General features: G+C 40.1%; 1 protein-coding gene and 1 long non-coding RNA gene across 5 annotated transcripts in view; one reads left to right on the top strand and one right to left on the bottom strand.

Moving 5' to 3' along the window:
* GLCCI1 (glucocorticoid induced 1) overlaps positions 1–3,049 on the bottom strand; it is a 134,014-nt gene extending 130,965 nt beyond the window's left edge. For all 3 annotated transcript variants that reach the window (XM_010353066.2, XM_030932059.1, XM_030932060.1), the window contains exon 1: positions 2,009–3,049. In XM_010353066.2, the coding sequence (XP_010351368.2) occupies positions 2,009–2,459 (451 nt within the window). In that variant the 5' untranslated portion in view covers positions 2,460–3,049. The remainder of the gene's footprint in view (positions 1–2,008) is intronic.
* A 179-nt stretch (positions 3,050–3,228) lies between these two features.
* LOC104653998 lies at positions 3,229–25,518 on the top strand. Of its 2 annotated transcripts, XR_004057894.1 has the most exons (4): positions 3,229–3,254; positions 13,146–13,244; positions 20,539–21,085; positions 24,648–25,518. It is a non-coding gene; the product is annotated as an uncharacterized LOC104653998 (long non-coding RNA). The 2 variants fall into 2 exon arrangements; XR_004057893.1 differs by lacking the exon at positions 3,229–3,254 and having other exon boundaries at positions 13,138–13,244.
* Positions 25,519–25,609: the final 91 nt, after the last annotated feature.

Below are 25,609 nucleotides of genomic sequence, written 5' to 3'. Positions count from 1 at the left end.
GTGTTTTCATCATGATTGCATTAAAATCGCATTAAACTCGGATGTGCCATACTACAACAAAGAGAATAGTTTAAGCCAGATCACAAATTTCATTAAAACTGCTTGATGATGGAGCATGTAATTCCTAAGCAATTAAGCCTTTTGAAGGATGCAGAAAAACAAGTTGTACTATTATCTGTTGTAAGATGTTAGTGTTTATATACAAAAGGGGAGGAGGGTACTAGATGACCATTATGTTGTTGCAGCAATTGCTGAAACTTCTCTTACTCACACCCACAAGACCCACAATCTGCAATGCTTATTTTATGCCTCCTAGTCCCTACAAGAAAATCCCAAAACTTAATTTGTGCACTGTTGAAGCAAAATCACTAAAAAATTTATGTAACTGTTTTCTGTTCATTCTGTTATTTCTCATTTCATACAGTTCTAGAAAATGCGCAAGAGTTGCATATGGCATTAATCTGTTAGAAAATGGTGGCCTTTTCTATAAAATACAGCCAAAGATGTGTGTTCAGTTGTGGTCATTATTAGGGCGATCACGTTGTTTTCATTCATTCATTCAGGATTTGCTGGAGGATGTCAGTTTCTGCAGCAGCTGGCTTGACCTGGGGGAGGAGTGGAGGAGCATATTCCTCCCAGTGCATACAGATTACAGGATGTATTTCTTGATGCTCATGTACTCATCCCACTGCACTACATCCTACACTGGTTCAACATCAAGTGGTCAGAAAACAAGTGCGTTAGCAACATGCTAATTACAGGTCTGAAATATTAAAACAAAAACACCAAGACTGCAATGTATCATAATGCAGACAACCACTTTCTCCAACTCTAACACCTTCAAGAAAACTCCATTAAAAAAAAAAATTCCACATACCACATAAACAATGTACAGACTTTGACAGTGTTTCCCTTCCAAGCAGAGATTTTTCCACCCAGCATGATCTGTTCCCTCCACAATGCAGCAGCAGCATCTGTAGCTCTAGGCTGGTATCTAATAATATTAGCTATTCCACTCTCCCTTATGAGCTTTAAGTCCCTGTTTTGGCTAATCTTCCTTTTCTCCCCCAGGGCTCAACTAGATCATGCACTGTGTCCCTAGACATAAACAAAACCAAAGCAAAACAGAAAACACTAAGGGAAACCCACAGCATCCACCAGCTCACCATTACCTTTGACACCTAACAAAAAAGAAACTTGAGATCCTTCAACAGCTCAACTAAACTGTTAAGTGTACTTAAAAATGGAAGGAAAAAACGAACACGTTCCACAAATAAGTTTTCAGAAATTTACCATGAAAATCTCCGGTTGAGCATAAACTGTTTCCAGTGCAGGAGTGCTCTGATGCATGAATATATAAAGAGGAGGGGAAGAGAGAGAGGGAGAGAGGGAGAGGGGGGTGGAGGAGGGGAAAGAGGGAGGGAGAGAGAGAGAGGGAGGGAGGGAGAACTGAGGGAAAAAACCGTATACACTTCAATTGCACATTCAAAACTGTCCCCTCTAGCAGATATCATTACATCCAGCCGATATCCTTACATCATAACTAATGCCACCATCCCTCTAAAAAATAAAAAAATTATCCCGGTAGTTATAGGCACGTTAGGAACTTTGCAGGAAAGCACAAAGAGACTGTAGAGATTACAACCACCACCTTATCCGCTGCTGAAGAGTTTGTGTGCGTGTTTAAGTGTTTCGCCCAGCTCCTCTTTCCCCGGCTACAAACAGCAAACACACGAATGAGCTAGCCAGCTCTTAAACTGAAAAACCTCTCGAAGCAGGCGAGTGATGGAAGAGAAAATCTGAGGGGCGGCATGAGGGTCAAATAAAAGTTGCTTTTCAGTTCGCTCCTCCAAGCCCCGCAGCGACCGCAGGGGGGTGAGATTCCCAAAGCCACTTTCACACCTTCGATAATGCACTAGCAAAGAGAAGCCCGAAGAGGCTGAAGTTTCCACGGAGGGCACCGTCGGGGAGACGCAGCCCGGGAGGACGGGAGGGTTGGGCTCGCTACCTCTGCACACGGGCGAGCCGGGGCTCCGTCTCTCAGGTGAGCTGCTCCTCCGGTGGCTCTCTGGGGACCGTCTCGGGCGGCCCTTGGCCCGCGGCGCCTGCTCGGCCGGGGCTGCGGCCGGCGGCGGCGTCGGGCTGGACGGGCTGGGGCCGCGGGCCGCGCCGGGCCCCGGAAGGCTGCCCAGCGAGGCGGCAGCAGCGGCGGCGGGCGGGCGCGTGGGACTGTGCTGGCTGCCCCGCAGGAGCTGGTAGGGCACCGTGGCGCGGATGGGCTGCAGCAGCCGGCCGGATCCCGCAGCCGGGGCGCAGCCCACGCCGCCGCCGCCCGCACCGTTCCCGCTCCCGGCTGCGGCGACGGCGGGCGGGGACCCCGCGGCGCTGCGCCTCATCCTCTGCGGCGGGGGATGAGGGGTCTGAGAGGAACTGGAGGAGGATGAGGAGGCAGTGGACATGGTGGCTCTGCGGGCCCTGGACGCCGCCGGCCGACACGGAGGCGCGGGGCGGGAGGCGCGCGAGCGTGTGGGAGCCGGCGCGATAGTGCGTGCGAGTGTGTAAGGGGGAGGGGCAGGGGTATCGCTGTGGGGGAGGAGTCTCAGGGCTCCCTCTCCCCAACGCACACCCCCGCCGCCTCGGCGAGGGGGGATGGGAAGGCTCCGAAAACCAACGTCCAACGGCCCCAACCGCCCGGCTGGGCTCGGCGTGGCGGTCACGGCCGGGGCCGCAAGGAGCCTGGAGCCGCCGCCGAAGCCACCGCTCCAGGCATCGCGCTGACAGGGCAACCGCCCGGATTACGCAGCCCCGAGGGCCACTCGCAGCCTTCTCCTCAGCCCTCGCTGGGCTGCACGCACGGGAGAACCCGGCAGCTGCAGGGAGGGCCGGGACCCCTGCTTCTGGGGACCAGGGTAGAGAGAAAGGGCCTCGAGGCGCTGGCACTCCTCGGAGTCCGCGCCGCCGCCGCCGCCGCTTCTACCTACTCCTCACTCGAATGGCAACTAATTCGCCCCAGCCGCACCCCGCCCCCGGCACCGCCTCCCAGCGCTCAGGACCCGGCAGCTGCCGCAACGAGCATTTCCATTGGCTTAGGGGCTCCCCACCAGAACTCGAGTGATTGGTTCTGGAATAGGAGTGAGAGAAGGAGTGTCCAATGACAATGGTGTCTCCTACTTTGAAGGCGGGGCGTGAGGGGGTGGCAGCGTGAGGTGGGGGTTGTGCGCGCAGTGGGGAGCGTAAAAGTTGACAGCCTTGAGGTAAGAGCGAGACTAGGAAAGTTGGATTGTGTGTGTCCTGCGCGTGTCCCGACACCCCCAGACACGCAAGGCAGGTTGCAGGGGCTCCACCCTCCTGGGCCGTCTGTATGACTTGAGACGGGACTCATGAGGCAAACTTTAATTTGCAAGTACACCTGCATCCGGTGGGATGTTTTAGTTAGAACCAGAAAACTGGATCTCTTCCCCTCTAATTTTAGTAAGCTGAGTTTTCGTGACCAGTAGCCTTATTAATCAAAAGAACTTATGGTGAGCAGGCAAAATGTCTGGAACCTGTATTGAACAAAGTAAAATACTTTTACAGCCTAACATTTGTAATTATGCAGTGAAAAGAGATTATCAAATTCTATGTTCCAAGACAATAACCCTGAATAGCAGGGGTCAACAAGGAATTTTACGTCATTACACCAGCAGCTAGATATATTAATGAAGGGCGCCCCTGCCTTTTCCGAAGCAGATAGCTTCTTGAGAGGAATAAATACCAGATGTAATGTAATAATCCATTGTGGTAAATTTGTTTTTTATTCTGCAATGAAACTGAAAGGGTACAAAGATTTTGGATGACAATCAAAAATCTAAATTTATCCCACAGTAAACCAAGGTTTTAAACCTTAATCAGAAGCAATTAATGTAAGGATCTTCATCGGATAACTTTCATTAATTGTCAAGAGGTTAAAAGAGAAGCAGAATGTCAGATTGGTCTACTCGTGCTGTCTGCCCACACTGACAAACTTCCTCTTATTTCAGGCACTATATGCAGGGGTCACTTTCACGTACAGGAGCCATCCTTCTTTGCTTTCTTGTGTGTTCAGACCAGAAAGCATACCGGGTTCAGTTAAAAAAAAAAAAAAAAAAAAAGATGAAACTCAATAAAAATACAAAAATTTCATGCAGTACTTCATAGTTCCTCAGTTTACCACATATTAGAATAATAGCTAATGTTTATTCACCATGTGCCAGCCGCTATTCTAAGAACATGATGTGTGTTAATTCATTCAGTCCTCATATAATCCACAAGGTAGATACTATTATTATCCTTACTGTGGTCTCAGTTGTGGCATAAATAAGCTGTCTTGCCTGAGATCACACAGTTAGTATATGGGAAGCTAAAAATTTCAAGACTGGCTCAAGAGTCTGAGGAAGCCCTCTGCTATAGTGCCTGGCAGCTCAAAGCTGTGGGGTACATAATTTGTAGAGTATGTATTTACAGTGGCCCACAAATCTCATCTGTGAGGTAAGTTTCCATCAGTTTAAAGGAAATTCTACAAATGAAGACAGACCACTACTTTTTTTTTTGTGCTCCAGAATAACATATTTTAATTATGAATAAAAACTTTATACTCTTTCAAATTTTATATAATTGGCCTACCTCATTAATTTAAAAACTGCATTATATTGTGTGTAAAAAGAATGATAAATGATTTCTTTTCAGTGACGTTTTCAGAATAGCAAGAACAGAAAATCTGACACATTAAAAATATGTAAAGCTGGCCAGGTGCGGTGACTCACGCCTGTAATCCCAGCACCTTGGGAGGCCAGGGGCAGGGGATCACTTGAGCTCAGGAGTTTGAAACCAGCCTGGGCAACATGGCAAAACCCCATCTCTACTAAAAATACAAAAATACTAGCCGGACGCAGTTAGGGAGGCTGAGGTGGGAGGATCACCTGAGCCCAAAAGGCCAGGAGATCAAAGCTGCAGTGAGTCTTGATCACACCACTGCACTCCAGCTTGGGTGACAGAATGACACCCTGTCTCAAAAAAAAAAAAAAAAAATTAAGGTTTTTATTTTACATGCTGGTAAATTTCTGAGTTGTTGCTTTGATTACAGCATAGTTGCATTATAGAAATGTCATCTCTAGCTACTCCTAAATATATTTATGGAATGACCTCAACATATTAGGTTACAATAATTCTAAATTTATACTCGGCCACAATCACAATGATCAATTGGATCTCATTTGGATCTAAAACAACATATCTAGTCATATTTTAAGGACTTTCTGTGTTTGTTCAAATCTACCACAGCTGACTTAGACATCTAAAGCAAATCTAAATAATCCACAAAGAGAAACAGAGAATTAGTATGATCTTAAAACACTATTTTCAGTTACTGGTAAGTCATTATGACCAATCCAGAAGTTCAGTCACTTCTCTTTGCTATAGAAACCTTAGTTGTCTCTTAAACCTTTATTCTCATGAAGTAAGTACCGATCTTCATATTTAAGGAATATAGGCTTCAAACAAATCAAAGGTGGCCTAAAATAAATTAAACTCAGTACCTGCTTTCAAATGTCCATTTGTTGGGTTCTTCGTAATATTTTATTCTTAGTGAGAATGATAGTAAGCTCCAGGGATATATAGAAGCTTTAGGAAAATGTTCTTAGTAAATTGGAAACCCCCTAGAATGAGATGTGGATTGCTAGGCTAGAAGAGCATTGTTATGCTATTATGCTAGCTATGAGGTAGTTAGACCTAGTGCTGATTTTCCATACTGGTTGAATGTAAGTGTAACAATCTCTGAAAATCCTATGTAAGGCTTAATGTTAACATTGACCTCTTACTATGTCGTCCTGTGTAAAGAAGACAAAATTGAAAGCACAATTTGGTGGCATGAGAAATACTTCTGTTTCAGTAGCCCCATGCAGTGGCTATCTGTGGGACAAGGATCTACCATTAGCTAATCTGAGGTAGAATCCTGTTATATTTACTTCTTACTGCAAATATGGTAATAGACTACATTTTAGGTTAAATTAAAACTTGGAATCATTGGTTACATATGATTTATATGCAGCCCCATGTGGAGAGATCATAAGACAAAGAAGCCACAGAGCCCACAGAGCTACCAAAACCCGCCACTTCTAGCTCCATCTGGGTTTGCCTGGCTGAGCATCCAAGGCCCATCCAAATCTGAGAGGCAGTCCAGGCTGTCAGTATTTGCAATGAGGTCATGGCTGGGAGAGAACACTAAACAGATCTGCACTGATGTTCATCTTAAGGAGATTAAACTCTCTTGTAGATTGATTCCTAATAGCAACAACCACAAAAAAGCCTTGACTGAATTTTCGTCCCTGGCAGATGCTTAAATTAAACTCCTCACTGCTTGTGACAGCCTACGTGCACCTTCGCACAAGGTGTTCCCTCTGCCTGAAAGGTTCTTGTCCAGATATCCATACGGCTTGCTGACTCATTTCCATCAGGTCTTTACTCAAATGTCACCACCTTCATGATGAGAGCTTTCTTGAACACTTTTTAAAAAATCGTAAGCTTCCCTAGGCTTTTCCTTCTCTTTATCCTACTCTTTTTCCAGAGTACTTATCAGCATCCAAACCATAATATAATTATTTTTAGCTTTATCTGTCTAGAATAGAACAGCCTTGAAGACTTTTTATCAGTTTTGTAACTGCTGAATCTCCACAACAGTGCTTAGTATATGGTAGATGATCAATAAATATTTGTTTAATGTTGTTAAGAGTGGCAAATTTTAGCCAGTGTTTTATGAACTAAAACTTGTGCTTTTCCTCAGGAAAAAAAAAAGAAATGTAAGAGGTGTATCTCTGATACAAAAGCACAGTCGCAGAGTAGAAAAATATCTGATGTGGTTACTGTAAACCACACAGATATTTGTATTGAAGCTGCCATTCAAAAAGACAGAATACCTTGTATTATGGTTGTTAGACCTACTGGCTCCTGGAGGCTCATCAGAGGTTGAAAATGGAAAATGGGGGTCAGGTGTAGTCCCAACTACTGGCGAGGCTGAGGCAGAGGACTGCTTGAGCCCAGTAGTTTGAGGTTACAGTGAGCTATGATCGCGCCACTGCACTCCAGCCTGGGTGACAGAGTGGGAACCTATCTCCAAGAAAAAGGAAAATAGAATTGGCAATGGAGAAAAGGCAGTTGAAAGAAAAGGACAACTGAAATAAACAAACTGAAGAGGATCACTTAAGGAGTGACATCTGCTGATTGGTATTTAGTTCTATCTCACTATTAAGAAGAGCTATTCTCAAGAGGCCTGTGTAAAGGAACTGAAAATAAATGATAATTAACTAGGCAAAACTATTATATGTAAATAATGAAAACATTGTTTCTAAAAGAAGTTCAGAAGAAGCAATAGTAATAGATATTTTATTTTTAACTGGTAAGGTCATCAAGAATAAGTGTACAGTTATTTCTCAAAAATAGAAAACAGTAATGAAAACCCCTGGTTTTTCAGTTTTCATCTCTACAGCAGCTCCAATTGCCAACTATGATGCCAGTGGTACCTCCTATGCATCTTAAGCTGCTGCATAATACTCTTACCATTTATCTAAAAGACTATATTGTATAAAGTCAGCACATTCACAGGTAAAACTTGGGGGCCAAAGAACTATAAATATTCTCTTTCCATGCTGTGACATTCTATTTGTTTTAGTCCCAAACAGGGTGTTCATAATACATGAAAGCAATAGTAGTCCTATGAAGGGAATGTGTTTGATTATCATAATGTTATTTTTTAATGAGAGTTTCAAGTCATTAAAGTATGTCATAAGTGTCTTCCTATGTGGCCAAATCTTATTTTTTGCCACATGAGTAAGTGTGTTGAGGGACTGTTGTTAGGGTGCCATCAATTCATCAGCAGTGCTGGACTAGAGAAGTTTCTTTTTCTTATTTTAAACTTTTTGAAACACAATTTTCAGAGTGCCCTACTCAGCATCTTATTGAAAAGGTCCATATTAATGCCCCTAATAAGCCTAAATGGGGGCTTAGTAGCAACAATACTAGCATCAAGCCATAGCAACCCCTTATCAGGTTACTTACTGAATGTTTGTGAAGTGTCAGACACTGTTTTACACTCTGTTGCGTTTACCTGTTCTCACACTTTGGTAAATAGGAGTAAAAAGATATGCCGAAAAAGCGAAAGCCATATCTACAGATTTGCCTTACATAAAAAAAGATGTAAATAGAGTATTATGGAAGTGAGGGAAGGGAAAGCTCACTTGAGAAAAGGCTTCAGGAAGAAGAGTATGAAGAAGTCATGTAGGTAGGAATGCATAAAACCAAGCAGAAGATGATTGGACAGTCTGTCTTTGGCTGATGGTTAATGGAAGATAAGTCTTGGCCTGTTGATGATGGGTCATGGAGGCCCTTGGTTGCCAGGTAAAGCTTGCACTTTATTGGATATGCAGTGAAGAGCTGTTGAAGATTCTTGAATGGGTGGAGAGAACATGAGTGGAGCTGTGCTTTATGAAGATTAATTCAAGAATAGCTTACAACATGAATTAGAGATTGATGGTTGGAAGATGATGTAGAAGGTTTAGAGAATACTCCACATTAGTTTAGGTGACATGAGTTAGGGGAATGACAAAGGACATGGAGAGGGAAATAAGGTGAAAGTCACGCTCCTTCTCAGCTGATGATCATGTGGACTTTGAAAGGAGAATGCCAGACAGTTCTGAAGATTCAAGCTTGGATGCCTGAGAAGACAGTCATGGCTTTAACACAAACAGGGCAGCTAAGGGAAGGAGGAGGTTTGGTGAAAAGATAATGAGTTCAGCTATAAATAAAATAACCAGAGAATATTCAAATGGAGACAGCTTTTAAATGACAATGAAGTTGAGAAAACAAGAGATATAGATTTGGGGGCTATCCATGTCCATATGGTAGTTGAAGCCATGATCACAAACGAACTTGGCAAAGGAGAAAAGCATAGAAATAAAAAGAGGGTGAAAAACAGAATTGTGAAAATTTATACATGAGTCATGGAAGGAAAAGTAAAAAAAAAAAAAAAAAAAAAAAAAAAAAAAAAAGAAAGAAAAAACCTGAAAGAAAACAATACTAGAAAAGAAGGCAGGGCAGAAGTACTCCTTAGCAAAACGGAGTTCAGAATCTCAGAAAATAAGTTTGGTAGATGCTTCATGGGGCATCTGACAAACTAATATCCCTCTTCTCTGAGAACCAATCCTCCCCCAACACATAGAGGGTTTGGGCCTGACGGCTATGTATGTACAAAATCCTCTGGCCATGGTTGATTTCACCTGAGTTCAACAACTGACTAAAGCTGGGCCAATTAAATTTTCTCCTTTGGGAATTTGAAATTAAGAAATACAATGTTTTTCTATAAAGACTTGTGCATGGAGTGGCCATTTTCTGTCACGGGAACAGAGAAGCAGAGGAAACCTGCCTTCTTAGAGAAAAGAATGAAGTGAGTTACAGAAAGAAGGAGAAATCAGACCAGGTGACCAGAAAGAGGGAGACAGCCTAAGAGGAAGTTCACTTTCCCATGATGATTATTTTGTATCTTATGCATTTTATTCAATCCTCCAAAACCACCCCAACTCCAGCCCCATTCCTGCTGATACATCTCCACTATAGTCCCACCATCAAATCTATGATTTTTTCAACATTTGGATCAATTTCTTTTTCCTTTCTGTACAGGTAATACATGTTCTCCTTTCCTATCGAAAGCCATCTTCTCCACTTCTGATTTAAATTCTGTCCCTCTGGTTTCTCAGGGACTTCATTTCTGCAGTTATTATCTCTATCTTCTTCATCATCAAATTATTGATTTTTCCCAGTAATGTTTGAACATACTGTTATGCCAACATTTATTTTAAAAGGCAAAACAAAGATTCTTCTGCCATCCCTTTCCATCTATGGTCCAAATTCTTTGATCTTGTCCCAGCAACACTTTTTGACAGAGATATCTACATGTTACTTCTGATTTCCTATTTAATCCTATTAATCTACTATTTTCCTATTTAGTCTATTCCAATCTGGCTTCATGCCAGTGAAAACTGTTAATCAATATCAGCTGTCTCCATACTGCCAGACCCAGTGGGTATTTCTGGGACCTCTTCCTATTCCAGCTTTTAGCAGTTTTTCACATAGCTGGTCAGGCTTACTTCTTTAAAAAAAATATCTTCTATAGGAGTCTAGGACACTGTACTCACCTGTTCTCTTTCCTACTTCTCTAACCACTACTGCTCAGTGCTCTTCAGGTTCTTCCTCCTCTAGTCCCCTCTAAAAATTGGGCTCTATTCTCTGCTTGCTTCTCTATAAACTCATCTTCTTGATAATCTTAGACATTCCCATGGCTTTAAATACTACAAAATGCTGGCAACTCCTAAATGAAACTCTCCAAGATTCATATTTGTATATCTAGTTGTCTGTTTGATATGTCAAGTCCCCATGAATACTTGAAGTGAATGTGTCTAAAATGGGACTAAAATCTTAATTTCCATATTCCTGCTTTCTCTTAACCTCTGAGAAAATTGTCCCCATTTTTTCCCCATTTCAGTAAATGGTTTCACCATCTATCCAGTTATTCCAAACAAGAAACCTAGACAATACTTTTGATTACTCATTTTTCTCTCCACCATCACCCCCTCCAACCCATCAGATAGTCCTCTCATTTGTTCTTAATAAATAGATGTCTAATCCATCCACTTCTCTCCATCTCTTCTGCTGTTACATTAAGTCAAACTACTGTCATCTCTTACCTAATCTATTGTTGCAGCTACTCAACTTGTCTCCCAGCTTCTATTCTTGTCTTCTTTCATTTAGTTTCTACTTATCAGTCAGGGTAAACTTGGAAATATGTTGAGCCACATTTCCTGCTTAAAAAGGTTCAGTGTTGGCCGGGTGCGGTGGCTCATGCCTGTAATCCCAACACTTTGGGAGGCCAAGCAGGTGGATCACGAGGTCAAGAGATCAAGACCATCCTGGTCAACATGGTGAAACCCTGTCAATACTAAAAATACAAACATTAGCTGGGCATGGTGGCACGTGCCTGTCGTCTAGCTACTCGGGAGGCTGAGGCAGGAGAATCACTTGAATCAGGGAGGTGGAGGTTGCCGTGAGCCGAGATCGTGCCACTTCCCTCCAACCTGGCAACAGAGTGAGACTCCGTCTCAAAAAAAAAAAAAGGGGGGGGGGGGTTCGGTGTCTTCTAATAACGTTACAATGACATCCAAAGTCCTTAAAATACCTGACTACTTTTGCTCTACTCTCCTCCTCCCCTTTTCAGTTCCAGCCACAATGCCTCCTTTCGCTTCCCCTGAAACACTCCTGCATGGCCTGCATACGGGTGTATCCTCTGCCTTGATCACTTCTTCTACCTCCCTGCTCCTCAATTCCCTTGAAATGCCACATCTTAGAATGTCCTTCCTGAGTCCTCACCCATCACTAATAACCTATAATAATTTATCATTAAGTCAGTTTTTTTCCATCTATTTTGGTCATTAAAAGTTGTCAATAGACATTTGTTTACCTCCTAATGACAACTCTTTCCTACTAGATTGTAAAGTCTCTGGAGGTAGCGACCTTGTTTGTCTCTTCTGTTCACTGCTTGATCACTTAACACCTATGGAGTTCCTAGGATATACCACGTGTTCAATAATTACTTGTTATAACTTTACTTGTTGCTGATGGCTTCATCGTTTATTATTCCAGTCCTTGTACAGTCCTACTGTACTTTCTGTGGGAGAGTTTCCTATAGTCTTATACTCAGATCCCTTTTGTCATTTCAATAATTTGAGTAGGTTTCTACTCTTATATCAAATGACCACTAACTGATGCAGCTTTGGAAAGGGTAAAGTGGTCAGTAATGTCACATGCTGTTGAATGGGAAAGCAGTCTTAAGAGCTAAGCCAAAAGCACTGGATCTCATCACTGATCATCTTCAAGCCAATAGTGTCCATAAAATATGGCCCAATCGAAGCCAGATTACAACTAAGTTAACAAGATGGGTAAGAAGGTAGATGCATCAATGCAGAATATTCCTTTTAAGAAGTTTAACAGTTAAAATAAGGCATGATATAAAATGGGATCTTGGGGTTCAGCAGAACCAAAGAAAGTACATGTTAGTTTAGTTTAAAAGAAAAGAGAGGCCAGGCGCGGGGCTCACACCTGTAATCCCAGCACTTTGGGAGGCCAAGGCGGGCAGATCATCTGAGGATGGGAGTTCAAGACCAGCCTGACCAACATGGAGAAACCCAATCTGTACTAAAAATACAAAATTAGCCGGGCGTGGTGGCCCATGCCTGTAATCCCAGTTACTTGGGAGGCTGAGTCAGGAGAATTGCTTGAACCCAGGAGGCGGAGGTTGCGGTTAGCCAAGATCATGCCATTGCACTACAGCCTGGGCAACAAGAATGAAATTCTGTCTCAAAAAAAAAAAAAAAAAAGAAAAGAGAAAAAAATGCCTATTGATATACCCATAAGCCAAAGAAGCCAAAGGAGAAAAAAAATCAAGAAGTGTTTGAATGGGGAGGAAGATTAATAGATTTAGTTTCTATTAGCATTAGAGGATTTGATCAAGAGCACAACATTGACAAAAAGGCACAATGTTTCCCCTTCTACTACAGGAAGGAAGGAGGATAAGAAGTCAAAAGTAAGACAAAGTTTTGGATAGAGCAAAGGGAGGTTGAGTGTGGCCACTTCAGAAGGTAGCAAAGTCATCTACAAACCAATTGTCAAGGAGAAGATCAGAATCTCTTGAAAGACTTTTCTGAACCATACTTCCAACCCTTCATTCCATCCCTTACCTCCCTGCCCAAGACTTGCTTTCCACTACCACCATAGCAGACACTCACTGCTACAAAAGGCCATAGTGGCTGATTAAGTGTGCCTTACTTCTTAGATGGTGCTGTGGTTTGAATGTCTGTCCTTTCCAAAACTCATGTTGAATTTTTTTTCTTTCTTTCTGCCCCCACCCCCTCATGCTGAAATTTAATTGCCATTGTAATAGTATTAAGAGGTGGCACATTTAAGTGGTGATTAGGTAATGAGGACTCTGCCCTTATGAATGGATTATTGCCATTATCATGGGAGTGGGTTCACCCCTCTTATTCATTCTCTCTCTCTCTCTCTTTCTCTCTCTCTCTTTGCTCTTCCAGCATGTGACACCTTCTGCCATGGGATGATGCCACAAGAAGAACCTCACCAACTGCTGGCACCTTGATAGTGGACTTCACAGCCTCCAGAACTGTGAGCCAGTAAGTTTCTGTTCATTATAAATTACCCAGTGTGTGGTAACATTATAAATTGCCCAGACCATGGTATTCTGTTACAGCAGCACAAAACAAATTAATACAGGAAGGGTGGAGTAGAAAACAGTACAATCAGTGAAGAGTAAGATAGTCAGAAGTGAATATAGGGTTGAAGAGCTCTGGCATCATGAGGAATATGACAAGGAAACAAAACTGTATTTTCCAAACATGTGAGGCCATCAGGCATATCTGGGTCCCTTGCTAAAAACACAGATTTCAGTCCCCTTTCCTGGAGAGTCTAATTCAGCTGGTCTGCTGATCGGAGGGTTAGGATTGTATAATTTTTAACAAGTTCCTCAGGTGATCTTTATGATCAGGCAAATTTGCGAAACAGTAGATTAGAAATAAATAAAAGTTTACCAAGTATAATTGCAGGCCCAAAATATTATCTCCATTTTCAGCCAAATACATAGAAACATTGATACCTGACATCAATTCATGGAAATTACCAAAAGAAAACAGCTTTTAAAATTCTACCTGTAGAATTTTTTTAAAAAAAAATATCTAAGAGGTCTATTCATTTTACATGATTTGTATCTAATTCTATGGTTCCAAATAATCTACAGTGGTATTTGAAAATATGAGACTGGGTTATAGATTTTTTTAATTATAGCGAATTTCACTGAGGAAAAGGGAAATGGACCTGACTGGCTAACAGTTATTATTTATAATAATGAGTCAGATATTTTAAAGCCTGTTCTGCTTCTAGTTTGCTTAACTCTCAGATTAATAAACTAAACATAGTAAAATCTAAGAATGCAACTTGATCTTATCCATTCCTAACATTTTTAAACAAAATCTTGAGCACACTAGCAGTACAGCGGCTGAGAATAGATTCGGGTCCTTGAAAAATTTCTTTCCATTTCCTCCTAGAAAAACTGATTTGTATTGATACACAATAGTCTCAGCCCAAACTGCTTTCTGGGACCACAGAGCCCCTCTAATTTGTACCAGTTTTTCTCCATTCTAGTTGATCCTGACCATCAGGTATAAATTAGTGCTAAACCAATATTAGCTGATACTTCCCCAGGTGTGGGAAGTGAGGAAACCTGATCACACGAACACACACAACCCTTCCTGGCTACATTTAAAATAAGATGGCTATTATTATATCGTGTGGGAAAAAGAATGTTTTTGTTGTTTGTTTTTTAATCAATCTTATGCCACCTAAATTTGTATTAACTTGACATGGTGATATCAGTCATCAGTTAGAATCCATTTTTAGTTATAGATTCCCTATCAACCTTCACACTTTTTTCATTCTTTCATAGGGCCTCCTCTTGCCCTTCCAACTTCTTCTCACCCCCAGCCATGCCATGTGCCTTGTCCCACACCCTTTTTCATTTCTAGCACTACTCAAGAGGGTGCGTGGAGGAGCCCAGGGCAGTAGGTTTACATACCTGCTTTAATTGCTCACCTTGGGCGGAGCAGTGTCCTAAATAAACTTTAGTTTTGCCACAGCACCATTACTCAACAAAGTATTTTTATAAGTGTCACTTAATAATACAAAAATAAATAAGGCACTTAAACTTGTTATTGAGGAAAGAAGCTTTAGCTGCCCACTTTCCGTACTCAGGGTCCAATCTCGCTTCACTTGTGCTTAGAAAACTCTTCAGGAGTTTTCTTAAAAGAAAATCAGTTAGAGCATAAGTGCCGTGAGCCAAGTCTAAGTAACTTTACCCTTGAAAGGATTAGTTCCTTTATTAATTATCAATAACAAGGAATTTTGTCATTTTTCTCAATACTTTCCAGTCATAACTATTCATAGTGTAACTATGTACTCAATGGTTTCATAAATATCAAAAACATATATGTGTAGTACTTAGCCATAGATGGGAAGAGAAACAAATGTTCAAAATTCCAAGGAAATGGTGTGACTCTGCATGATTTTTTCCCTGCTTCCTGGGTTTTATAGAAACTTCACGGAACTTTTATATGCACTTTCAGATCTATGACTTTTTTGTATCACGGCAACAATTCTGTGACGTTAGAACATGTATGCTGTCTCCATTTGGCAGATGGGGAAATGGAGGCCCACAACCTTGGCTGGGGTCACAGATAGCACATGAGAGACTACAAGTAGAAGTCAGGTCTTCTGATTCCTTCACTATAAAAATTGGGTGACTTTTTTCCCCAGTGTTTTTTCTTCACTATAAAAATTGCCTCTGTAGCAAGAGCCAGGGATGTAATTGAGAGGCATGGATCTTTTCCACCTTGGTCTGTGAAAGACCTGTGAGCTAATAGTATATGCAAGAGAGGACACTTACTGCCTAAGAGATTGATTACCTACATTCAGGGCAACCCGATGATGCACCCTGATAAGAGAAGGGCCTGTCTAAAGGTCCTAATTTGTTTTAAATATCCAGAGTTCCTGATAGGAAGGCAGGGTGTGGTAATTATATATCTAACGTTTGGCTAATTGTCTCCATATCCTCAACTTCACAGATGTCTTTCAAACATTGATAATTACAGCTTTCAGACCCAAAGCCTACAAATTTGTAATCCACACAGATGACATACTAAAATATACTCAAACTTGTAAGTCTGAAGACAATTTCAGCACTATTGGACTTACATTAAGAGAAAACTGCTTAAAAAGAGGTACCCTTTATTTCTATGTCATAGCTATACTTTACCACATAGATGTGTCATGGTTTCACCTTGATCTGAGGAAGCACACATAAATTCATTTGCCTCTAAATGTAATCAAAATCAACAAAACAAGTAACAAAAAAGAGTGTGTAGATAACACCATAGGAGTAAAACTGACTCAAATTAATGAAACCAACTTGAAACAATGAAGGAGCTGCTTCTAAGTAAGATAAAGAATCAGAACTAAGAAATAAGTACAGTACAGAAAAGCAGTCATCCTTGTCATGATGGCCTACAAGTACAACCTGAGTTAATTACATCATAAGTTCTTTTTAAGAATTCAAGCCAAGCATTGTGGCTCACACCTGTAATCCCAACAACTTGGGAGGCTGAGGCAGGAGGGATTGCTTGAGACAAGAAGTTTGAGACCAGCCTGGGCAACATAAGAAGACCCCGTCTCTAATAAAAAATTTTAAAAATTTGCCAAGTGTAGTGGTGCATGGCTATAGTTCCAGCTATTTGGGAGCCTGAGGCAGAATCATCACTTGAGTCCAGGAGTTTGAGGCTGCAGTGAGCTATGATAGTGCCACTGCACTCCAGCCTGAGTGAGATCCCATGTCTGCAAAAAAAAAAAAAAAAAAATTAAAAGAAAAGAAGGAAAGGAAAGGAGAAAGAGAGAGAGAAAGAAAGAAAAAGAGAGAAAGAAAGAAATTAAAATAAGAATCCAGCAAGTTCTTGCTATAGTGGCATCAACATAATGCATAAGGTGTACTCTTATACCTTACACCACAATCTCTATCACCACCCAGAGCAATTATAATAAATCCTGCCTAATTTGGGGTCCTACAATTTAGGATGGTCTTACATTTAATAAAGAATTATGAATGTAGACTCTAGAAAAAGTCAAATGATTTAGCTTTATTTAGTTTGCAGAAGAAGTTCAAGGAGGGGTTAGTTATGGCCTTCAGGTATGTTTAGTGCCATAGATAATCGGTGTTTGGGGATTTTTCATCATAGAAAGAATGTAAGGAAATTAGTTAAAGATTTAAGAGGAACAGGGTAAATAAAAGCATATGTTCAGCATTCACACTGCTATGCACTCTATGTATACTATCTCATGGAATCTTCACAGATACCCTGCAAGACTGATAGAAACCAAGAATGAGGAGGTAGAAAAGTCAAGGTCAAAGTCAAAGGTCAAAGTCCTTCAACCTCGTATTTGGTCTTAGGGTCTATTTACTTCCAGAGTCTGTGCTACAGGACCAACTCACTGTAATGCTACATTGGGCAGTGTTATGAAACCTTCTGCTATCATTAAATTCAAGAATAGTTTCTAGAGATATACATCTAGGATAGTGATACAGTCCTGTCTGAAAATAGAAAGATGGACTATATTCCTCTGACGCCACCTTCAGCCCTGCAATTTTACATTAAAATTCAGATCAATAGAGCTTTAGTCCAAGGCTTTTACTGGGCACATTTTTTTAATCATTAAAGATCTGAGGCCTATAGCATGAGTAAGACTTTAGCTATTTATATTTAAAGTTTCCTCCGCCTACTTAAATATCCAACATTAAGAAATTAGTCTAATAAATTAGAGTATATCCATATAATGAAATTTTGTGTTATTGTTAGAATTATGTGGAAGAAATTTTAATGACATAAGAAAATGTTGATGACATATTATCAAGTGAATTTAAAAAACCAGAAAAACCAAACTCAACTGTAAAGTATGTTTCTAATTGAATTTAAATATATATTTACATATGCATATATAAAAACAACTGAGAGAACATATGCCAAAACATTAATAGTAGTTCCCTGTGGTTAATGGGATAAAGGATGACTTTTATTTTCATCTCTGGGCTTCTTTACATTTTTCTAAACTGAACATGTCCTACATATATTACTAGAAAGAATGCTTTGCACATACCACACACACGTAAAATGATTTTCTGCAAAAGTTTTAAAATTTAGAATAGAATAACAGCCGGGCGCCGTGGCTCAAGCCTGTAATCCCAGCACTTTGGGAGGCCGAGACAGGCAGATCACGAGGTCAGGAGATCGAAACCATCCTGGCTAACACAGTGTAACCCCGTCTCTACTAAAAAATACAAAAAACTAGCCGGATGAGGTGGCGGGCGCCTGTAGTCCCAGCTACTCGGGAGGCTGAGGCAGGAGAATGGCGTGAACCCGGGAGGCGGAGTTTGCAGTGAGCTGAGATCCGGCCACTGCACTCCAGCCTGGGCGACAGAGCGAGACTCTGCCTCAAAAAAAAAAAAAAAAAAAAAAAAAGAATAGAATAACATTATATTAGGAATGGAATTTTGTATAGGGTGAGGAAGAATTTATTAAATAGTATAGAGCCCACTGTTAGCAGCAAACTGTCATTCTGTCCAACACTGGAAATAAAATTAGCTTTTCATATAATTTCTTTCTTTTTTTTGAGATAAGGTCTCACTCTGTTGCCCAGGCTGGAGTGCAATGTCACAATCATGGCTCATTGCAACCTCTGTCTCCCAGGCTCAGGTGACCCTCCCACCTCAGCCACCTGAGTAGCTGGGACAACAGGCATGCACGACAACACCTGGCTAACTTTTGTATTTTTTGTAGAGATGGGGTTTTGCCATGTTGCCCAAGCTGGCCTTGAACTCCTGACCTCAAGCAATCCGCCCACCTAAACCTCCCAAAGTGCTGGGATTACAGGTGTGAGCCACTGCATCTGGCCATAATTTCTTATTATGCTAAACTATCATATACAACTATCAGAATTATTTTAGCCCTTGCCTAAAACCCTCTACTCAGAAGGCACACAGAAGGCACACAGCTAAGCACATGATAGTATGTGTATAAAATGAAGATAATAATCATACCTAGCTCATGGGGTTCTTACAGCTTAAGATGTAAATAAAATCATACTTTTAAAGCTAGGCCTAGCTCAGTGCCTGGAACATAGTAAGCACTCAATAAATGTTATCTTGGTAGTTATGTTCTTATTGTTAGCTAAAGAACAGAAAAATTCTGCAAAAAAATGGTTGTTGAGCTAAGAATTTCCTATCAGCCACCTGGCACACATACTTAGTTTTAAAATAGTCTTGCAGTTAATGTAGATGGCATCTAAAAGAAACTTTGACACGTTGTAATTATATAGCTCATTTCATTCTCCATATTTATCAAGGTTTTAATGAGTAATGAAAACAGGAAATGAAGTCATAATATAATTCAATTTTTAAAATCATTTTTCCTATGTTTATATTACCAAAAATGTTTGCAATATCAATAAAATGTTAGAACTCTGTAATTACAATGTTACTTGAATTTTTATTTTTATGTAATTATTTATTATATTTGTCTCTCTGGAGATAATTTTTAGTTTTATTTGTGATTAAAAGTAGCTTTGAATTTAGCTATGTCCTTTACTATAATACAAAGAAAAAGCACATCTAAGTTCTTTGCAAATATCATTGTCCATTTGGACACACACACACACCAGACTTGTCTCAATATATTTTATTTTCTATTTTTTTGAGACAGTCTCACTCTGTCACCTAGGCTGAAATGCATTGGCATAATCTTTGCTCACTGCCATTTCTGCCTCCCAGGCTCAGGTGATCCTCCCATCTCAGCCTCCCTAGTAGCTGGGAACACAGATGTACACCACCACACTTGGCTAATTTTTTGTATTTTTGGTAGAGATGGGGTTTTACTATGTGGCCCAGGCTGGTCTCAAACTCCTTAGCCTTCCAAAGTGTTGGGATTACAGTCATGAGCCACAGCACCTGACCTCAATATTGTTCTGGGTTACGTCAAGCCTTGTCCAGCTACTCAGAAGGCTGAGACAGGAGAATCTCTTAAATCCAGGAGGCAGAGGTTGCAGTGAGCCAGGATCGCACCATTGCACTTCAGCTTGGGCGACAAGAGCAAAACTCCATCTCAAAAAAAAAAAAAAAAGTGTGTGGCATCTCCCCACTATATCTCTCTTCCTTCTGCTCTGGCTATGTGAGGTGCTTGCTTGCCCTTTCCTTTCTGCCATGACTGTAAGTTTCCTGAGGCCTCTCCAGAAGTTGAGCAGATGCCAGCATCATGCTCCGTATAGCCTGTGAAACTGTGAGCCAATTAAACCTCTTTTCTTTATAAATTACCCAGTCTTCGGTTCTTTATAGCAATGCAAAAATGGACTAATACACTCATCTAGCTTGTTTTCCAGCTAACAGGTTTATTTTTGGCCCAAGGAAGCAGGACACTGGGGAAGACGGGGAGGTGCTCAGAGGTGGCTCAATAAACCATAATCATTTAGGACACAGCTGGATAAACTGATTCCACCAGTGATGATAGGGTCCCATACTTTCTTGCATAGGCTCAGTGTGATTCTTTAACTTAATCCAAATTTCACATTTTAAACATTTATTTTATGTTTCTTTCTGTTTCTATCACATGGTTTACAGATAATCCATTTTAAAGCAAGAAAGCAAGATAATTCAAGGTAAAAATTCGAAGGGGAAAGGATGGGAGTCTATGAAAGGTTGTTCCCTTACCTTCTCCCACTTAGAGCTAATTTATATTTGACGAAGTAGTGGTTGTATGTATATATTCCAGATAGCAGTTTACTCTTGTGGATAAATAGGGGATATCTCTTTCTCTTCCCTAGGGAAAAATGTATGACTGCAAATTTGGAAACTAGACAGGATCTGCCAATACAGGGCAGAATGTTAAAAAGAGGATGAATTTTAATTTCAGAAAATTTAGAAGAAAATGGATTTCTCAGGCAACTGAAAGAACATATTTGGATCTGTTAAGACTAAGGGAGGCTTCAAGAGAACAGGACTTTGTGTTGGACAGACTACCTGTGACAGGGAAAAAACCCCTTCTCAATGATTAGAGACGAATCAGTTAACTGGCTTGATTTTCACATTCTTCATCTGTAAAATCTGGTGATTAGACTGGCCCAGCAAAAGATATAATACACATAAATTGGAATGAATCTGCATTTTCCAAGCCTGATGAATTTATTAAAACTGAATTAAGTCACTAACTGGCAGCCTGAAGATGCAAGGAAAGAACTGAGTCATGCTTCTTAAGGTAAAAGGGCAGTCTAACTGAGAATTTTGTTATCTCTGAGGACAAATTTCAAGGAGATGAAGACACTCAAGATCACATGGAAGGCTTCTGCTCCCACTTAGAGACTGCAATGTAAGGTATGGAAACAGAATATCTCTATAGAAACATAAATGTTAAAATATGAATGTTTTTGTTCTTATTTCAATCCAAAAATAAATAAATGAATTAAATGTCAAAGATAGCCATTCTAATTTGGAACTTCTCTGTTCATAACCTATTATGTAGTGGGTGCTAAAAATCTGTTCATGGTATATGACTGAATATTGTCTATGAAATGTGTAGGTGTTAAATAAATGCCATGGTTTATTTATTATAAGAAACTTTTTACATTTTAACATCTCTGAAATGTGGATAAAATTTTATTTTATTTTATTTTATTTTATTTATTTTTGAGATGGAGTTTCACACTTGTTACCCAGGCTGGAGTGCAATGGCACAATCTCGGCTCACTGCAACCTGCACTTCCCTGATTCAAGCAATTCTCCTGCCTCAGCCTTTCCAGTAGCTGGGATTACAGGCCTCTGCCACCACGCCCGCCTAATTTTTGTATTTTTAGTAGAGACGGGGTTTTACCATGTCGGCCAGGCTGGTCTTGAACTCCTGACCTTAGGTGATCCACCCACCTCGGCCTCCCAAAGTGCTGGGATTACAGGTGTGAGCCATTGCACCCGGCCCTGAAATTTGGATAAAATTTTAAATGAATGGCTTGTTGTTGTTTAATTGGCAGCATCGTTTTTCTTGGAACCACTTAAAGCTTAAAGTTCCTCCTGACAATGCTTTTCCTTTTTGCTCACAAGACCAGACATTCTCATAAATGTTTCTTTAGCATTTTCCAGCTTATCCTAAGATAATTCACAAATATTAAAACTTCTATGATGTCCCTATTGAAGACAGTTCATCCAGTACCTCATGATTTGATTAAATACTTCATCAAACCTAAGATACCATCATAAATTGTGCCATTATTTTAAGTGGTGCCAAGAAAAAAGTCCCTTTGTATTGTGCTAGAATTTAATGACACACTGCAACCCCTGGAAAATATTCATTTACCTTAATAATGTCCATAATAACAGATATAATACGTTTTCTAGGCATTATATTTATCCATGGTTTGACTGTAAAAGGTCTTGTACTTTTAAAAGACCTATAACCTCATAAGATTCATGTAAAGTAAATGTATTTTTTAAAACATAACTAAAGTATTTTTGTCACCCTATTTATATCAGCCCAAAACAGCATCAGTTCTTCAATAAGGGCTTCAGAGAGCTTAAGTTAAAGGAACAAAGTAGTCAATTAGTTAGTACTATGGCAGATTTAAACCCAAAACTTATTGTTTTAAAAAGATGAATATATATGCACACACACATATCATATACAGGTATGTAGATAAGGCTTGGAAGGGTGTGTCAAAAGTTGTTATTTTGGAATGAAAAGTATCTGAGTTTGTTTTCCTCATCTGTGTTTCTAAATTTTGCCATAGTAAGCATGTATTGCATTTGCAGTAATTTTAAAAAGCAATAAGTATGATAACATTTCCCCTCCCCCCCTTTTTTTTCCACAGTTAAACAGTGGGTACTGTAAGGTACAGCTGGCATAGTTAAGGATGTATCTTCAAAGATGCATTGGCTTAATTTTTTTCCTACAAAGTTACAGGCACCATCCAGTCCAGCCACAAAGCTCAATTTAGAGTTAGCCCTACATGAGACAGTGGGGGCCCACAAGCTAATATAGAAGAAATAATTCTTCCCTCCCTATTGATAGACATGGTGACTTCTACACATTTCTATGTGTTGACAATATATGCATACACTTGCAATTTGCCTTCTCTGGCCAGGCCACAGAAGAGGGCAATTCACTTAAATGCATAATTTTCTTTTTCTTCTTTGTTTTGCATACAAATATACCTAACAGTTTTATTTACAATACCCCAGAACTGGAAAGAAGCCAAATGTCCATCAACATGTGAATGTATAAACAAATTGTGTACTATCTATACAATAAAATACTACTCAGCAATAAGAAGGAATGGACTACTGGTAGAGGTAACAACAAAATGCATAATTTTCCTGACCTGGGTTTTTTTCAGAATGCTGGAGCTGAAGAATCATTTATTTATTTGATGTCACTTCAGTTTGTTAAAGGATAAAACCCTTTTAGTACAGGCTTTTCTCCTACCATAACCACATTTATGCCAAATTTAAAATATTGGTAAGCCTATTTGAAAATCAGTTGTAGAATAAATAAAATGTCTTTTGCTTAGCTATTAACACGATTTTAGGATGCTGTGCCTTCTTTACCACCATGTATTTGTAGAAAATTACATTTCTGCTTTTTATATTATTCATAAATAAAATTCAGTATTTTTCAGTTCTTTGCTTCTTCAAATCATGTTATTAACATTTATTGAAATATAGCTTTCTTCTTTCATCTTAGGTGTATAATCTCATCAGCTTTGCAGGAAAAACAGATACCCTTAGGGTCTGAATTGGCATTTGAATAGATAAGCTTACTTTTAGTCCATGCCTAATAATATTACATTATTGTTTAGGAAGAGATAGCAAGCTATGTCATATAAATTTTTATATACTCTTTCTGTCATCGAATAACAACTGAATTATCCTACTGATAATAGGATTCATATAAAACTGTGGATGATGTCTAGCTACTCTATTTTTGCCAAAAGGAGAACACAGATAAACATTATGCCATGGCCATCATTTCAGTGACTTTAGGAACCTATATGCAGTTAGTGCCTCTTCACATACTGCTCACAAAGCATGTTCTCCAGTGATTTCAGAGAGATGACAAGAGGGACTCCAAAGTAGAATTTACTGAATGTTTGTGAAATTTGGGGCAATAGAGCCTCTCTAAGTCTCAGTATCCTCCCTAGTGAAAGAAAGATGGTAATTCCTTCCTTACAGGATGGTTGTGACTACTAAATAGGATGATGCAGTTAGACAAAAACAGTTTGTGAAGCACTATGTTAGTATTATTATTATTGCATAAATATGAACAATGAGCACAGTAGGCCAGACCTTATTAAAGTCAGTACTTTAGATGGTGTACAAGCACACAGAGTAGCCAGGGAGTAGGCCCTGGAGAGGGGTACAGACGGGACAGGCTGAACACTATTGACCCTGGAATTACAAAACCCACTGCCAGAATATCCTGGTTTGCAGTACCAATCATGTTCATTCAAGGTAAAGGGCACACTCTGCCTCTCTCATAACAAAGGAATTCCTCCTCTGACAAAGATGCTGATGTCACACAATTTAGTATCAGTAAACATGGGCGTATTAATGGAAAGGAGGAGGTTAGCATTCTCTTGAGGGAGTTCAAGGAAGCTTTTCCAACTGGGAATTGAGGTTGGTGGGGAAATATGACTTAAACAGCTAATGGGCATTAACTAAATACACCACAACAAAGGCTGGCCAGATAAAATATAGATGAACTATCCCTGTCTCCACATGCACACCTAACACCTGTTAACATAGCAATTGTGCACCCTAAGTAAGAGAGTTAAAGATAACTGATTAGATGATTCCATTGTCCTGGGTAGAAAGATACCTGGTAGCTGAAAAGCTCCACTTTATTTTCTGTTAGCAGAGATTCTACTACCATCATCTTCTTGTTTTGCAGCAACGGAGACAAAGGGGATTTTCCTGAGCAGTGTCAGTAACAAAGAAATGAGGCAAATTATTAAGAAACTGATGGACATTCATTGAAGAGCAACAAATATGATTTATAAGTCTGAAGGGACTGCCTTCAGAAGGAAGACGAAAGAGACAAGTCTCCCAGCATGACCACGTGGCTCTAACGGGACTGGCTCATCGGTCACAAGTACTTGAAGGGTGTAAATAGCGGGCACAGAGAGAAATTATTTAGTGTCCAAAGGGACAGCAGGAGGAGTGATGGAAATGAAAGTCAAAACAAAGATGATTTAGGCAGCTGAACGAGTCACATGCCCTAATGGAGAGATCTATTATAGGCTGTACGGCATCATCCCTTGGGAAGGGTGGAAACCCCATCACTTGCGCCATTTACAATTGGAAAAGGCATTAAAAAGTAGATCGGCATGTCGGAGAGGGAAAAAACACCACAGGTCCTCAGAGAATCAGTGGGATGACTTAATAGGTCTTTTCCATCTCAAATTACCGTGATGTAGTTTGTATGCTTGGGGACCTGAGGTGCTAGAATAATTTTTCCATCATTTGGGCTTCTTTACTATTACTACAAGGCCTCGTTGAAGAAATGATAACAGGTCATGGAATGCAGTTTCTGCATTGTAAGTGGAAGCCCACAGTGTACTGATGCTTCAGCATGGAGGCAGAACTGACTACGATAAGTTTCGCATTGTGATATCAGTGTAAATAAATACAAACATAATACCAATGAAGTCCCAAAACAACATACATATATTGATTGAGACCAAAGGCAGAGGGAAAGGACCTTTGTCACAGATGGTGGCTGAATAAATGAAAATTCAAGTCGTTTATTCTCTCATCTAGAAAAATACATGTCTAAATATTTAAAGTCTATCTTTAAAAAAAAGAGAAAAAATGGCCTTAAAACTATCAAGAAACATTTACTGTGTAGGAACT

The sequence above is a fragment of the Rhinopithecus roxellana genome, chromosome 6 (genome assembly GCF_007565055.1).
Source record: "Rhinopithecus roxellana isolate Shanxi Qingling chromosome 6, ASM756505v1, whole genome shotgun sequence".
NCBI classification, from domain to species: domain Eukaryota; kingdom Metazoa; phylum Chordata; class Mammalia; order Primates; family Cercopithecidae; genus Rhinopithecus; species Rhinopithecus roxellana.
The sequence above is the reverse complement of the archived record's forward strand: the minus strand, read 5'-3'. Positions and strand labels throughout refer to the sequence as shown.